The 17,759-nt window shown below is 41.7% G+C and overlaps 1 protein-coding gene across 7 annotated transcripts in view; it reads left to right on the top strand.

Annotated features, from left to right (window-relative positions):
• The window catches only part of LOC122550525 (tyrosine-protein kinase Tec-like), a 151,436-nt gene that overhangs the window by 43,694 nt on the left and 89,983 nt on the right, over nucleotides 1–17,759 (top strand). The window contains exon 1 of one of the 7 annotated variants that reach the window (XM_043691445.1): nucleotides 4,715–5,300. The exons of the other annotated variants lie outside the window; for them this stretch is intronic. Coding sequence (XP_043547380.1) covers nucleotides 5,229–5,300 — 72 coding nt within the window. The 5' untranslated portion in view covers nucleotides 4,715–5,228. Of the gene's footprint in view, nucleotides 1–4,714; nucleotides 5,301–17,759 lie in introns of those variants that run through there. 7 annotated transcript variants of the gene reach the window in all.

Consider the following 17,759-nt stretch of genomic DNA (forward strand, 5'->3'; position numbering starts at 1 on the left):
ATTCCTTTATTTTCATAGTTTAAACTACAAACACTTCAATGTTAACTATTACCTTATTTATTTATTTTTCTACTATTCTATGAAGTAATGCTTAACTTTTTTGTAAATATATTATTAGCAAATCTTTTTAACTTTACAAACAAAATTATTGAAAAATACAATCAATAACAAATATCAGTATAATAAAAAGAGAAAAAACACAAATTACAATATGACTGCTCTCTACTAACTACGAACCTACCCTACAATACAAAGCACACCCTAACACTGTGCAAAGCAACATCAATAAATAAGTAAATAACTAATAGATCAAAAAAAAGAAAGAAAAGCAAAAAAAAAAACACAGAATACAGAACAGCTATGCTCGGCGTAAAGCTCCCAAACAAAGGAACAGGAGGTGTGTATGTGTCAGATACACACACACACATTCATGAGAGTATTCTTCCATGCACAATATGCAAGAACATTAAATAGTTTCTTCCCATGCCAGTCTAAAGATGGTAAATTTGGTAGATCTAAGAGGAGAGATATCCGGTCTACTTTGAATTCAGTCCTTAATACCCTCCCTGTCTCTCCTGCCACAGCGCTCCAATAAACACGGAGCCTGTGGCATGTCCAGAAGTAATGGGTAAGAGTACCTACACTTATTTTACATTTGGGGCACACTAAAGATGCCCCTTTTTCAAACTTCACCAGATGGTCTGGTGCCAATTGAACCCTTTGCAGAACGTTTAACTGTGTAGCACATGTCCTATTACAGATAGAGACCTTTCGAGTATTCACCCATAGGTTCTCCCATGTTTCAGAAGAGATCTCCACTCCTAGCTCTTGCTCACATAATCGGTTAATATCCTGCCAGGCCCTGCCACCCAGCAGGTGATAGAAGGCACTAACCGAAAGGGTGCTTGTGGAACATTGCAACAAACTCTTTGTATCAGGCTTATAGGGCTTAGTGAGAACCGTAGTCGTCTTCTGGATGAAATCCCTAACCTGAAAAGATCTCTGCTGGGCAAACCATATTTTGTGGCTCAGTTGCTCAAAAGACATCATAACTTTCCTCTCAAACAAGTCTTCCAAACTAGAAACTCCTCTCGCTGCCCATAGTTTGAACTCTGAGTCCATCATCCCAGGTCGGAACCCTGGCATGCCAACTATAGGTGTAAGTAGCGAAGTCTTGGGTAAACAACCCTCACTCTGACGCATCACCCTCCATGCCTTGACCATACTAATGACAATGGGGTTCTGGCAGTGGTCCATAACAGTCCTCCTCTTATCCATGAACAACAGGTTAATAAGAGGGCTGTTTGCCTGAGAGGCCTTGATATCCAGCCATATTGAGTTTGGATCATTGCGTATTCAATCGCAGACAAAGGACAGCAGGGAACTCAACTGATACCTCCTGATATCTGGGAAATCAACTCCTCCCCCTTTTTGAGACAACTGCAATTTGATAAGTTTGATGAGGGGCTGCCCACTATGCCAGACAAAGGAACCAAACCATCCCATAAGCTTCTGCAGCGTTGACCTGGGAAACATTATAGGAAGCATACACATGGACTAAAGCAAACGAAGAAGAACATTTATCTTAATGAGGGATATTCAGCCCAGCCATGAAATTGGAAGAGTCTCCCATCTCTGGAAATCCCACCTAATATTATCGACCAAGTGAGCAAAGTTAGTTCAAACTTGGGGATAATAAAAATGCCTAGGTATTGGAACCCTGCCCGTGACCACTCAAAAGGGAACTTAGGGCCACCTTCAACTTCTGGCACATCCTTAAGGTTCCCCAAAGGCATAGCCTCCAATTTTGCAAAGTTAATCTTATATCCTGAAATAGCCCCAAATGAATTGAGGTATTGTATCAAGTAGGGTGTGGAGGTCATCGGGTTTGATAAAAACAGAAGGACATCATCCGCATACAGCGTAATCTTGTGTGCCCTCGATCCCACTTCTGGAGCGGTTATGTGGACGTTCTGACGAATGGCCTCTGCCAGCGGCTCTATCACCAACATAAACAACAACGGTGAGAGGGGAGAGCCTTGCCGACTACCCCTACCAATCCTATAATTCCCAGGCTTCACCCCGTGGGGGATGAGCAGCAGAGGGTGGCGATTATAAAGCCTCCACCTACCTAGCAAAGACCCCGCCCAACCCAAATTGTTCTAAGATATAAAAAAGATACGGCTATTCCACCTGGTCAAATGCTTTCTCTACATCTAAGGAAATCACCAACTCCCGAATCGATCGTTGCTGACAAACTTGGACCATATTCAGCAACCTTCTAATATTATTAGAGGACCTATGACCCCTTAAAGCCTGTCTGGTCCTCTTTAACAATATGGGGCAACACCTTTTCCAATCTCAGCGTCAGGATCTTGGACAGAATCTTGAAATCTGAAATTAATAGAGAGATGGGCCTGTATGAGCATAATCCTCAGGAACCTTCCCCTTCTTACGAATTAAGGAAATATTAGCTTCTCTCAAAGATGGTGGTAGGCTTTCATGCAAATAGAAGTGATTGTACATCTCCAACGTCAGCCCTGACAGAATCCCTATAAACTCCTTATAAAACTCACCTGGGAGACCATCAGGGCCAGGTGCTTTCCCACCCTATAGTTGCCTAGCTGCCTCCTGTATTTCCTAAACTGTCAAGAGGGCATTAAGGAGAGAGGCCTGTTCCAAGGTTACTCCTGGGAGGTCCAGGTTCTTAAAAATGGCCTCCATTTTAGCCCTCCAGTCCTTGCAACCTTCAGACCGATACAATTCAGAGTAAAAACTCCAAAAAGCCTAATTAATCTTTATAGCATCGTATATCAGGAACCCGGCACTGTCTCTGATTGTAGCAATGGATTGGGGAGTATGCTTTTTCCTAGTCAGGTATGCTAAATACTTCTGTGGCCTATCCCCATATTCATGCAGCCTTTGTCTCACAAAAGCAAGTTCTTTCTTTGCGTTTGTGTCAGTATCGAATTCAAGGCACCCGGAGGGCCGTGATCCACTATAGCGTAGTCACCAAAGGGGCTTTCAACCACGTCTCAAGTAGACACTGCTGTTCCTCCTTCTGTTGTTTCCGGCTAGCCAATTAGGAAATAGCTAATCCTCTACCAAAAGCCTTAGCAGAATCCCACAGCATAGACGGGCTACTAGCCGTGCCTGAGTTGGTAGTCAAGAATTCCTGCAACTCCTTCAAAAGGTATTCCACAAATTTGGAATCCTTAAGGAGAAAAGGGTCCAAATGCCAATGCCGCAAACCTAGCCACTCGCTCTTGGCCTTAACTTCCAAATATACCGTCGCGTGATCAGAGATAGCTATATTCCCAATTTTACAGCCCAGAATCGAATTCAGAAGGACCGAGGGACCAGAAAGAGATCAATCCTTGTGTGACATTTATGTGGGTTTGAAAAAAAGTGAAGTCTCTGCCGGCAGGGTGAAGATATCACCAAATATCCACCAGCCACAACTTCTCGCAAAAGTCAGCCACCTGCTTGGCCTGCGAAGAAATAGTTGGGGACCCACTCGGCTTCCATTCCACTGTTGGATCCAAAAGACAATTAAAATCCCCCCTATAATAATGTGCCATGTTCCAAAAGCACTTAGCTTAGAGAAAGCAGTCATCAAAAATTTGAGAGGATGCGCAGGAGGACAGTAGACATTTAAAATGCCATATTCCTCCCCATGTATCAGGGCTTTAAGTATCACAAACCGTCCTTGCTCATCTTTCACCTGCTGTATTAATGTTTTTTCTGGATAAGTATTGTAATTCCCATACTTTTAGTAGTAAAGGATGTAAAGAATACCCGGTCATAACCCCCCTGTTTTAACTTCAGGTGTTCTCCATGGATTTCCTGCAACAAAGCGATATCAACCCTTTCCCTTTAAGGCTAGAAAGCACATTTTTCCTTTTAACAGGTGCATGACTTCCCTTGATGTTCCAGGTGCACCATTTTATAAGACATTTAGCCATATTCCCTTTCAGAGACCCTTGAACCCCTGGGAGGGGGAGCCCTGCTTACAAAGCGCCGAGCACAAGTAAATAAAGACTCATAACGTTGAAGAATTATGTATACAAAAACTACTCTATCAAAACTACAAACAACTATTACTACCAAAAAACTACAAAGAAAGCCAACTATAAAACCTTGAATGGAAGACTCTTCCCCCTGCCGATAGGGGGCACTCACCCTATCCATCCCCTCCTTCACAGCTGCTTCAAACCTGGACTATGCCTCAGCCTTAGGCCAGAAAAAAAACATAAGGAGATGATCCTTAAATCAATAGAAAAAAAGACACAGTCAGGATGAACACTCCACCCATCCCGGGCTTCATGTCACCCCTCCTTGTGACTAAAAGAGAAACAGAACAAACAAAAAAAAGGGAGACAACAAAGAACATCCACAAGATTTCCCATCTGAAAATCCAGTTATTAAAAAAAGGAACAATTTATTCCAAGTTTCCCCCCCTCCCTTTCCAAAAAAAGAAATTATTAGGGAGAAAGAAAGGAATAAAAAAAAAGGGAAAACATGGAGAAAGAAGGAAAAGAGAACAAACATTAATCTTCTTTAGACCAGCCTGTCTATTTTAAAGTCTCTACAAAGTTTTTAGCTTTATTCACTGAGGCAGATGTGTAAACTGAGTCCTCGTGACTGAAACTGAGTACTGCGGGTATCTGATGACGTACTGGATGCCCAAGTTCCTCAGCCTCTTTTTAACTTCCATCGAAGGACTTCCTCTTATGAATCAAAGCTGCTGAGAAATCTTGGAAAAACATGATTTTTGACCTCTTGTACAACAGTGCCTGCGGATCGTTTCCCAGTAATCTAGAAGCTTCTATCACCTTTTGCTTGTCTTTATGTGAGTGGAACTGCACTAGTACGGGTAGGGGTACTGCGCCAGCCCAGACCTGTGCACTGTAATCCGATAAGCCCTTTCAATCTGTAGCCTGCTGGACTCTATGTGAAGGCCCAAAAGCTTTGGCAGCCAGCTTTCAAAGAAGCTGACTGTCCCCTAACCTTCCTCACTTTCAGGGAGCCCGATAATTCTGAGATTTATCTTCCGACCTTGATTTTCGAGGTCATCGATATGGTCTCGCAAGGCCCGCATCTCTCGCTCCAGCACGTGGATCCGACTGGATGAGGACTCCATCGCAGCTTACAAGGCCTTAGTTCGACCCTCCACCACCTCCAGCCTCTTCCCGAGGCCTTGCATCTCCTGCTTGTGCTTCTGCCACATGGACACGATAGGTTGGACCTGGGCACGAACCTCCCCATGGATCTCCTCAATCACAGCCCCAACTTTCAAGGTAAGTCTCTCCATCGCCGCAGCCAATCCCTGAGAGTTTGTCAGGTCCCTGGGGGGTCCAGGAGAGGCTGCTGCTGATGCTGTAGTCTCTGGTGTGGAAGATGCTTTAGGGGAGTGTCCTCCCTGCTGCTGTTCGCTCGCTCCTTTTCCCTTTGGCATCCTTCCCACTCCCAAATATTAACAAATATGTGTTCTGTAAGGTTTTAAACTAATAATCCCACCACATAAATTGGCCAGGAATGACAAAAACACCAGTGTGCCTTGGTTGTTGGGCAGAGCTGTCCACAGCAGTTCTACAGAATTGCCGCCGTCTTGCCAAGTCCGCTTAATGTTTTAACTTGGGTTTATCTTACTACTTTGTACCTTGGTACCTAAGATGGTGCCATATGTAGTGACACTATACACTTTTCACTGTGCTCCTTTACTCCTATACTTCAGTTCACATGACAATAAAAATCTAAATGCAAATCTAAAATCTGCTGACACAAAAATTGGTGGAATTTTGGATTATAAGGATGCCAATGGAGGATATCAATATGTCATTTGAAAAGCTGGTTTGAGAAATGGCAAGTGTGAGGTGATGCATTTTGAGAGGTCAAATACAAGAGGAAAGTATGCAGTTAATTATAGGACCTTTAGGAGCATTGATATGAGAGGGATCTTGGGTTTCAAGTCCACAGCTCCCTAAAAGTGGCAACTATCCATACTTTTCATAATTTTATATATTTAAATCAGTTTAGCCCTCAGCCTCCACTGTAGCATAAACAATCCAAATTTATAGAGTAATACAGCATGGAAACAGACTCTTTTGGCCCAACTCATCCATGCTGACCAGGTATTCTAAACTGAATTAGTCCCATTTGCCTGCATTTGGTTCATATCCTTCTCTCCTATTCGTATACCTGTTCAAATGTCTTTTAAATTTTGTAATTACACCTGCCTCTATCACTTCCTCTGGCAGCTCATTCCATACTCGCACCACCCTCTTGTGAAAAAGGTTGTCCCTTACATCCCTTTAATATCTTTCCCCCGCTCACCTTATATTTATGCCTTCTAGTTTTGGACTCTCCTACGCTGGAAAAAAGACCTTGGCTATTCAAATGAGACGAGATTAATTTAGGATATTTCGTAGGCATGGATGAGTTTGGACCAAAGGGTCTGTTTCTGTGCTGTACAACTGTATGACTCTAAGGTGGTAGAGAAGTTTATCTACCCCAATTACACCTGGATGAACTAAAGTTGAAACTGTTCTTCCTGCTTCCAAGGTTCCTGCTTCCTGGTTCTGATATTCTGTCTGGAGTGTGTGATACCTCTCTGATTTGAGTGGCCTATTATTCGGGCCATCCTCAAGTATAGTGGATCGCTATCATCGAGTCACCTTGGTTTGAGTCAAAAATCACACAACACCAGGTTATAGTCCAACAGGCTTATTTGAAATCACAAGCTTTTGGAGTGTAACCCCTTCATCAGGTGAAATGGTTTGAGGTAATAAGGTAATTAGCATAATTCAGTTATTTCATGTAAATTGAGTTTCTGTCCCAGGAAGGATAGTGTAAAACAGTATTGGATATTATAATTTCTCTATTGATTGAGCTGATCCTAGGGACTGGGCTGTCTTAAAAAAAACAATTTTACTGAATCTCGGGTCTGTTGTTTTACCTGAAACCTTTGCAGCCTTGTCTCATGAACAGTGAATCAGGGTGAATGAATCATTGAATCCCCACAGTGTGGAAGTAGGCCATTAAGCATTTCAAGTCCACACCAACTCTCTGAAGAGCATCCCACCCTATCTGTGTAGCCCTGCATTTCCCATGGCTAATCCACCGAGCCTGCAAATCCCTGGACACTATGGGTAATTTAGCATTACCAGTCCACCTAACCCGCGCATCTTTGGACTGTGGGAGGAAACTGGAGCACCCAGAGGAAACCCATGCAGACACGAGCAGAATGTGCAAACTCCACACAGACAGTCACATCCAGGATGGAATTGAACCTGGGTCCCTGGTGCTGTGATGCAGCAGTGCTAACAACTGAGCCATCTTGCCGCCCCAGGGCTTGCATGTCTGTTTGGTTTGATACAATTTGACGGTGAATGCTACATCCACTTGGCTTAATATCTTAGTTCCTCGGATGCTGCCTGAACTGTGCTTTTCTAGCACCACTCTAATCTAGACTCTGGTTTCCAGCATCTGCAGTCATTGTTTTTACTTAATATCTTAGTTCCACTGTCTCATTAACACAATTCAATACAACTGGTTTGCATATCTGTCTGGTCTGTGTGTGGGACAACATATTGACAGGAGTAGAAGATTGATTAGCGTTGTAGACATACAGCACAGAAACAGGCCCTTCAGTCCAATTAGCCCATGTTGAGCAATTTTCAGAGTCCCATTTATGTGAATTTGGCCCATATCCCACCTAACCTTTCCTATCCGTATATCTGTCCAAATGTTTTTTAAATGTTGTAATTTACCAGCCTCGACCACTTCCTCTGGCATCTCCATCCATGTACACATCACTCTGAAAGAATTCTCTCTCAGGTCCCTTTTTAAATCTTTCTCCCCTCACCTCAAACCTCACCTATGCCCTCTAGTTTTGGAACTAGCTAACAGAAAACCGAGAATAAGCATAAATTGGTCATTTTCTGTATGGCAGGATGGAACAAATGGTTTGCCACTAGGGATTAATGCTGAGGCAGATCTTCAACAATTTATATGAATGATTTGGGTGAAGTGATTGAAGACATTGTTGCTAAATTTGACACAAAGGTAGGAAAGAGTGTGGTTTGTGAAGAGGACATAAGGAAGCTCCAAAGAGAGAGGTTAGTGCATGGGCAAAGACCTATCAAATGGTGTACAAAGTACAGGAAATATTCATTTTAGTTGGAAGAGTGGTGAGAGATTGCAGAGCTGTGACATGGCAGAGGAATTCTAGGTGCTCTTGTTTGTAAGTCGCTAGAGGTTAATAAGCAGGCTGTGATGAAAGGTATGTGAAAACACATAAGTACTTTTGGGATTTGGGTTTTTTAAAAAAAAATCCATATCTGGATATAGGTGAGTGCTGTGAAGAGTTTTTATAAAATACAATCAGAAGGTTATTCTGCAATAGTGACCTAAAAGTTCCAAGAAGATATGACTATAAGCAAGAGATTCGGAGTATTAATGAAATAGGATGTTGATTCTTTTGTTGTGTATGACTTGCTATTCAGCTATTGACACTTTATTTCACACATTTTTGACACAATTGATCACCTGCAAAGACTTGTTGTTCAGCCTTTTGACATTGCACTCACACTATCTGTTCTTATCTGTTGACACTCTTCATTATCTGGAATTATCTTGCTATTAGGAGAAAGTGAGGTCTGCAGATGCTGGAGATCAGAGCTGGAAATGTGTTGCTGGAAAAGTGCAGCAGGTCAGGCAGCATCCAGGGAACAGGATTCTCCTGTTCCCTGGATGTTCCTGACCTGCTGCGCTTTTCCAGCAACACATTTCCAGCTCTGATCTCCAGCATCTGCAGACCTCACTTTCTCCTCAAAGATTTCAACCTACTGCGAATCCTCTTACAAGGATGCCTTCCTTGAAGAAGCTCTCTTCCTCCCTCTACAAAGATTTCAGTGAGTCCCTCTCTCACTGCACCCCCCAGGTCATCTCCTCTGCACAGATGCTCTTCAGCCACCTTATCTTGTTATTAGCCCTGTCTATATATTCTGTGCTTGTGCACTTCCCTCCACTTCACCTAACAAAGGAGCAGCACTCTGAAAGCTTGTGATTTCTAATAAACCTGGAAGTCACATGGTGTCATGTGACTTCTGACTTTGTCCACCCCAGTCTTACACTGGCACCTCCACATCTTGGGTGTATGACTAGCAGTATAAACATTTTATGCAATTACTTTTGTTTAGTTCAGAAAACATCAACATTTCATTGAAAAGAGTTGAGTTGATTGTGATGCAAGTTCATAGCAAATTAGACCCTGCAGCAGCACTTTTTTTGAGTTGGTGCAGCTTCCATGCCAGCAGTGTTGTGGATACAGATCTTCAACTTATAAGGATTTAAAAGAAAAACCTGGCCTTTCAGAATTGTGAAAAATTTACATCAGGTTCTAAGAGGAATCATAAATTTGACAGTTAGAGGAAACCTGGAAGGAATCAGAAAAGTAGAAACTTAGAATTGAGGTTATTTTGTCCGAGTCTCTGTTACGGAATATTTAGGGAAACAAGTTGAAGTTTTGTTTTGATGTTTGTGTTGAGAGTTTTCTAAACTATCTTCTTTATCTATACAGCCTTTTCCCCCTCCTTTGCGTAAGCAAATTCTGTTTTGCTGTGAAAGAACATCTGAAGCCTTATGTGAATATGTTTGTGACGAAACACCATATTAACTAACAAAACAAAAACATGTGACCTATCAAGCCAGGTTTTCATTCTGGGATCTGGTTTGTTTAGTAGAACCATTGTTTTTTCGATTTACTCATTTGTGGGGCAGGGCGTTCTGGCTGCCTTATTGCCTGTTCCAGTTGCCCTTGAAAGGGTGGCAGTGAGCTGCTTTCTTGAACTGCTACGGTCCACTCTCTCCATAGTGCTATTAGGGAGAGATTTCTAGGATTTTAACCCAGTGACAATGAAGGAACGGCGATATATTTCCAAGTGGCATACCCTGTAATTCATACTTTTTTTTCATACTGTAATTTCACTTAGTGCATTTTCTAATGACAAAGACAGTTGTAGTGTCTGAAGTCCAGTTGTGCTTCAAGTAGGAGGCACTTTTGCATGGTTACATCATTAAACCCACTCTCATCACCACTGAATTAACTCCACAGAAGCCGCTATCCCATCATCCAATTACCCTTTATTTACGTGTACCTAGTCCTTGACACTGGTGTAGCTTCCTCAGAAGTGGCTCTCAGAGTGAACAGAACTTCTGACACTCCTGTTTATTTTTTTCCCTGCAAATCCCACATTCCTGTTTATTTTTAAAATCTCTTTTATTTACCGTCTAACTGCGGTGGTGCTTATTTTTTTCCCAAGCACCCTTTTGTGTGTGCAGGTGTGAGACATAGTGAAAGACACAAGGTGTATGAATCTTTATTCAATTTCCACCACCAGGAAGACACTCCTATTTATATCTGTCATGCAGTGCTCCCTGTTTGGACCAAGTTAACCGGCCCAGTCAGGGAATTCATATTCTATGAAGTACACTTGGTTGACCTCGTTACAATCATTACACTAGGTGTTCAACTTCATCTTTTTCTGAAAGCACATGTGCAAGTCATAGAGCTGTACAGCATGGAAACAGACTCTTCAATCCAATTCGTTCATACTCACCAGATATCCTAAATTAATCTAATCCCATTTGCCAACATTTGGCCCATATCCATCTGAACCCTTCCTATTCATATAGCCATCCAGATGCTTTTTAAATGTTTTTGTACCTGCCTTCACATTTCCTCTGGCAGCTCATTCCATACGTGCACCAACCTCTGCATGAAAATGTTGACCCTTAGATATCTTTTAAATCTTTCCCCCCTCTCACCTTACACTTATGCCCTCTAATTTGGACTCCCTTACCATGGGAATAAGACCTTGTCTATTCACCCTATTCAAGCCCTTCATGATTTTATAAACTTCTATAAGGTCATCCTTCAACCTCCAATGCTCTAGGGAAAATAACCCCAGCCTATTCAGCCTCCTCTGTTATTGCTCATCCTCCAACCTTGGCAACGTTCTTGTAAATCTTCTCTGAACCTTTTCAAGTTTAACAACATCTTCCCTATAGCAGGGAGACCAGAATTGAAAACAGTATTCCAAAAGTATCCTAACCAATGTCCTGCACAGTCACAACTCAGCATCCAACCTTCTATACTCAATGAACTGACCAATAACGGCAAGCGTCCAAATGCCTTCTTCACTAGCCTGTCTACTTGCAACTCTACCCTCAAGGAGCTGTGAACCTTTACCCCAAGGTCTCTTTGTTTGGCAACACTGCCCATGATACGACAGTCAAGTGTACAAGTCCTGCCCTGATTTGCCTTATCAAAATGCAAGACCTCACATTTATAGACGAAGTTGATAAAAAGCCCACTAAAGTTTTTGCTTTTATAATTGTGTTGAAAATACAAATGGATACTTGGGTAGTAAAAGAAATTGTGGAACTTTATAGGGGATAGCTTACTCTTTTTTAATTCTGTGTGACAGTGAAAATTTTCCAGTTACAACTTAACAGTTGATCAACAGCTCTTCTATCTGCAAACACGTTGGTTGTACCATCTTTTATCAGACTTTATGCGCATTTGTCACTACGTTAAATGGAAAAGTTGCTCTATACTGCTGAAAATATCTTAAAGGTGGAGTATACTGAACTTAATATACTTGTGGTTTTCAGATAAATAGCTAAGATAAATGTAGAGGTACACCAGCTTTTCTCTGTGATTAGATGGTCTGTGATAAAAGGTTTAAAAATAGACTTTAAAATGAACTGAGTAAAAATTATCTTTTTAATTTTTTTTGTGTGGTAGTTGTTTATACTGATGCATGAAGAGCTGGTACCAGTGCTGGCTACTGACTGATATTTGTAGTTTATTAAAATTAAAGTGTCAAGAATGACTTAAAAATCTTTTAAGTGTAAATTTTCAATTATGATCTTGATCTGTCGTTGGTTAGAAATTCTTGTGATTTTACTCCTATAGCACCGGATGATAGTCAGTGTAAACATTCTAATTAATTAACAGCCACTTGACCCTTGTAGACAGAGTATGAGTCATACATAGTCTCTTTTCCCTTAAAATTTTGAAAAACTAATTTTTATTGTTTTCTTTGTCAAGATATGGTTGCTAATTAGCTATTAGAAAGTTTAGCTTGTCATAAAGCTGTGAGACAGATTCCACAAACCTGTCCAAAGGCCAAGTACAGAATAGTAGCTTTGCTGTTGATAGATGTCCCTTTGAAAGTTGCAAACCAATGCTGTTAAGGCAGAGATGAGACTTATTTCACTCCCATCTCATGCTATCAGGCTGATTTTCTGTCTTTCCCCTTCCTGCTGACAAATCCAAGTATGCTCAAATCATTCACTTCTTTCCACTTCTCCCAATCTCAGATTGCCCAGCCACTGCAATGACAATTCTGCAAATACAGATTCACCTTATAAATGTATATGTGTACACGTGCAGGTGAGACGGTGTGAGTGCATATATATGTGTGTGTGTGTGTGTGTAAGCTTGGTAAAGTGAGTGTGATGGGGTAGTTGCAGAATTGTATTTTCTTTTGCTCAAAAATGTATAACCTACCGTCAATCCATGTAAGATTCTGTATATCCCACTTTAGAAATAGAACCAGTCTGACTCAAAATTGGGACACAGACAGCCTTTAACTTCACACCTTTGATGCATTGCCTGAGCTGAGATTTATTACAGAACCTGAAGTTATCTTGACAATGTGACTTAAAAGGAGTTCTGGGATTTATATATTAACAAAACAAAGCTAGCAAACCCATTCTAAAAGATGAAAGACTTAATCTAAGTTTGTTTAATATATTTCAGCCGCATGACACTGTAACCTTTTGCTATAAATTCTATGTCTTATGGTTCTGCTCCACAACCACCTGATGAAGAAGCAGTGCTTCGAAAGCTAGTGCTTCCAAATAAACCTGTTGGGCTATAACCTGGTGATGTGTGATTTTTTTAATGCAGTATATTAAATAAGAGTCTCTAGCTTTATCGGCAACACAAATAACTCAGAGGTATTTCTTCAACTGTGACCATCACAGCATGCTCGCTTGAGGCCAGGCCGGTGTATAAAAAAGAATGTTTAGTATCACTAGTCCATTTCAGGAGATTTGAAACTTGCTTTTGTACCTCTGTTTTTGTGTATTCCTGGAAGATAAAATAGATACATCTACAAGAACTGACTTTCTGTGAAGAAGGGAGAGAAAGCCTGGTCTCTCATGATCTCCTCCTCTTAAACCTTTTCTTGTTGGAGTTCCCCATGCAATTTATATGTGTGATAGTCTATGGGTTTCTCGCAGGACTTTGCCAGACAGGCACTGAGTTTAAATCTACAGTTTAGTACAGTAGTCCTCCTTTCAAAAGCAACACACTTTGGAATAAAGATTCAGTTAATACTTTGGAGTTTTGATCCATCATCGTATTATTGATTTTGTAATTGCATATGGCAAAAAGCAAGCAATGAAGTAAATTATATTCCTGTACGTGGTATGAAGTGATAACATTGTCAAGATTACAAAACCAGAATTATCAGAATACAAAAAGTCAGATGCTTCTCGTGGGTTTCATGCTGCTGTCATCTGACTGAGAAAACAGGATGTGTTATGACTCTTCAGGAAGCTAAGATAATGAAATAAATAATTGAATGGATTTGATTCATCACATCAGAGTGCGACACCAAGTCTCAATTCCCTAAAGCTTTCCTCATTGAATTGGAACTTTTCAGACAGTGGAAAAATGGATGCTAAACGCTATCAGGAATTTTGACCTGAAGAATGTAATGTCTGCATCAATAAATGAACTATGCTCTTAATCTATGTGCTGAAGGGTTACATTGAAAGCTAGCAACATGAAGAGGGACTTGGCTGTAATGTACTATGAACTTCTTTGGATCAGACCTTCATTCTTGACAGCATTATTTAGTAGAAATTTCTAATTTCTTTCAGCAGTTAGAAAAACCTGATTCTAGACAATTAATTGAAGACTAATTTGCAAATGCCATGTAAGTTGTCATCAGGAAAGAGGAAACATCTTGAAAACAGAGTCTTTCTAGGCCACTTGCTCTAATTTGGTCCATTTGGCAAATTAATGATATATGGATTGTACCGGCTGGACCAGCATTTAGTGCTTGCTCCTAGTTGCCCTTGAAAAGGTGATGGTGAACTGAAGTCTTCCTGAACTGCTGAAGACTATTTGATGTAAGTACAATCACAATGTTGTTAGAGAATGAACTCCAGGATTTTGACCCAATGACAGTAAATGAACAGTGATATATTTCAAGTTGAGGGGAGCTTGCAGGTAGTGGTTTCCCATGTACTTGTTGCTTTTGTCCCTCGAGATAGTGCTTAAAACTGTGTTGCTGGAAAAGCACAGCAGGTCAGGCAGCATCAAAAGAACAGGAGAAATCGACGTTTCGGGCATAAGCCCTTCTTCAGGAATCAAGTTCAAGTTGATTGCTGAAGAAGGACTTATGCCCGAAACGTCTATTCTCCTGTTCTTTTGATGCTGCCTGACCTGCTGCGCTTTTCCAGCAATTCATTTTTAAGCTCTGATCTCCAGCATCTGCAGTCCTCACTTTCTCCCTCGAGATAGTTGTCGTTATGAATGTGGATTTTTGCAGTGCATTTGTGGATGGTGCACAATCTAAATAAGAGTCAGTGGTGGAGGGAGTAAATGCTTACAAATGTGTACCAGTCAAGTGGGCTCCTTTGTCCTGTGTAAAGTTAAGGTTCTTCAGTGTTGTTGGAACTGAACTCATCACTCTCCTGATTTGTCATACAGTCATAGAGATGTACAGCATGGAACCAGACCCATCTGTCCAACCCGTCCATGCCGACCAGATATCCCAACCCAATCGAGTCCCACCTGCCAGCACCTGACCCAGATCCCTCCAAACCCTTCCTGTTCATATACCCATGCAGATGCCTTTTAAATGTTGCAATTGTACTAGCCTCCACCACTTCCTCTGGAAGCTCATTCCATATACGTACCACCTTCTGTGTGAAAAAGTTGCCCCTTAGGTCTCTCTTATATTTTTCTCCACTCACCCTAAACCTATGCCCTCTTGTTTTGGACTCCCTCACCCCAGGGAAAAGGCTTTGTTTATTTATCCTAACCATGCCCCTCATGATTTTGTAAACCTCTATAAGGTCAACCCTCAGCCTCCGGCGCTCCAGGAAAAACAGCCCCAGCCTATTCAACTTCTCCCTATAGCTCAAATCCTCTAACCCTGGCAACATCCTTGTACATCTTTTCTGAACCCTTTCAAGTTTTACAACATCTTTCCAATAGAAAAGAGACCAGAATTGCATGCAATATTCCAACAGTGGCCTAACCAATACAGCTGCAACATGACCTCCCAACTACTGTACTCAATATTCTGACCAATAAAGGAAAGCATGCCAAACGCCGCCTTCACTATCCTATCTACCTGCGACTCCATTTTCAAGGACCTATGAACCTGCACTCCAAGGTCTCTTTGTTCAGCAACTCTCCCAAGGACATTGCCATTAAGTGTACAAATCCTGCTAAGATTTGCTTTCCCAAAAAGCAGCACCTCACATTTATCTACATTAAACTCTATATGCCACTTCTCAGCCCATTGGCCCATCCGACCAAGATCCTGTTGTAATCTGAGGTAACCTTCTTCACTGTCCACTACACCTCCAATTTTGGTGTCATCTGCAAACTTGCTAACTTTACCTCTTATGCTCACATCTAAATCATTTATGTAAATGATGAAAAGCAATGGACCCAGCATCGATCTTTGTGGCACTCCACTGGTCACAGGCCTCCAGTCTGAAAAACAACCCTCCACCACCATCCTCTGTCTTCTACCTTTGAGCCAGTTCTGTATCCAAATGGTGAGTTCTCCCTGTATTCCATGAGATTTAACCTTGCTAATCAGTCTCCCATGAGGAACCTGTCGAACGCCTTACTGAAGTCCACATAGATCACGTCCACCATTCTGCCCTCATCAATCCTCTGTTACTTCCTCAAAAAACTCAATCAAGTTTGTGGGACATGATTTCCCATGCACAGAGCAATGTTGACTATCCCTAATCAGTCCTTTCCTTTCCAAATACATGTACATCCTGTCCCTCAGTTTACCCTCCAACAACTTGCCCACCACCGACATCAGGCTCGCCGCTCTATAGTTCCCCAGCACCATGTTAGCCAACCTCCAGTCTTCCGGCACCTCACCTGTGACTATTGATAATAAAAATATCTCAAAAGAGGCCCAGCAATCACTTCCCTAGCTTCCCACAGAGTTCTAGGGTACACCTGATCAGGTCCTAGGGATTTATCCACCTTTGTGTTTCAAGACATCCAGCACTTCCTCCTCTGTAATATGGACGTTTTTCAAGATGTTACCATCTATTTCCCTACAGTCTATATCTTCCATGTCCTTTTCCATAGTAAATACTGATGCAAAATACTCATTTAGTATCTTCCCCCATCTCCTGCGGCTCCACACAAATGCCGCTTTGCTGATCTTTGAGGGGCTCTATTCTTTCGCTAGTTACCCTTTTGTCCTTAAAGTATTTGTAATAACCCTTTGGATTCTCCTTAACTCTATTTGCAAAAGCTATCTCATATCCCCTTTTTGTCTTCCTGATTTCTCTCTTAACTATACTCCTACTGCTTTTATACTCTTCTAGGGATTCACTCAATCTATCCTCTCTATACCTTAATTATGCTTCCTTCTTTTTCTTAACCAAACACTCAATTTCTCTAGCCATCCATCATTCCCTACAGCTACCAACCTTTCCTTTCACCCTAACAGGAATATACTGTCTCTGGATTCTTGTTATCTTTTTTCTGAAGGCTTCCCATTTTCCAGCTGTCCCTTTACCTGTGAACATCTTCCCCCAGTCAGCTTTTGAAGGTTCCTGCCTAATACCATCAAAACTGGCCTTCCTCCAATTTAGAACTTCAACTTTTAGATCTGGTCTATCCTTTTCTATCACTATTTTAAAATTAATAGAATTATGATTGCTGGCCCAAAAGTGCTCCCCCACTAACACCTCAGTCACCTGCCCTGCCTTACTTCCCAAGAATAGGTCAAGTTTGCACCTTCTCTTGTAGGTACATCCACATACTGAATCAGAAAATTTCTTGTACACACTTAACAAATTCCTCTCCATCTAAGCTCTTAACGCTATGGCAGTCCCAGTCGGTGTTTGGAAAGTTAAAATCCCCTACCATAACCACCCTATTATTCTTGCAGGTAACTGAGATCTTACAAATTTGTTTCTCAATTTCCTTTTGACTTTTAGGGGGTCTATAATACGAGGTTTCTCAGTTCCGCCCAAATAACTTCCCTGGATGTATTTCTGGGAATATCCTCCCTCAGTACAACTGTAATGCTATCCCTTATCAAAAACGCCACTCCCCCTCCTCTCTCGCCTCCCTTTCTGTTCTTCCTGTAACATTTGCATCCTGGAACATTAAGCTGCCAGTCCTGTCTATCCCTGAGCCATGTTTCTGTAATTGCTATGATATCTCAGTCCCGTGTTCCTAATCATGCCCTGAGTTCATCTGCCTTCCCTGTTAGGCCCCTTGCATTGAAATAAATGCAGTTTAATTTATCAGTCCTACCTTGTTCTCTGCTTTGTCCCTGCCTGCCCTGATTGTTTGACTCGCTTTGTTCTCAACTGTACCGGTCCCAGATTGAAATTTTTCCTCACTATCTCCCTGGGTCCCCCCCCCCCCCCCCCCCCCCACTCCTCTAAAACCTCCC

This window comes from Chiloscyllium plagiosum, chromosome 1, assembly GCF_004010195.1.
Source record: "Chiloscyllium plagiosum isolate BGI_BamShark_2017 chromosome 1, ASM401019v2, whole genome shotgun sequence".
NCBI lineage: Eukaryota > Metazoa > Chordata > Chondrichthyes > Orectolobiformes > Hemiscylliidae > Chiloscyllium > Chiloscyllium plagiosum.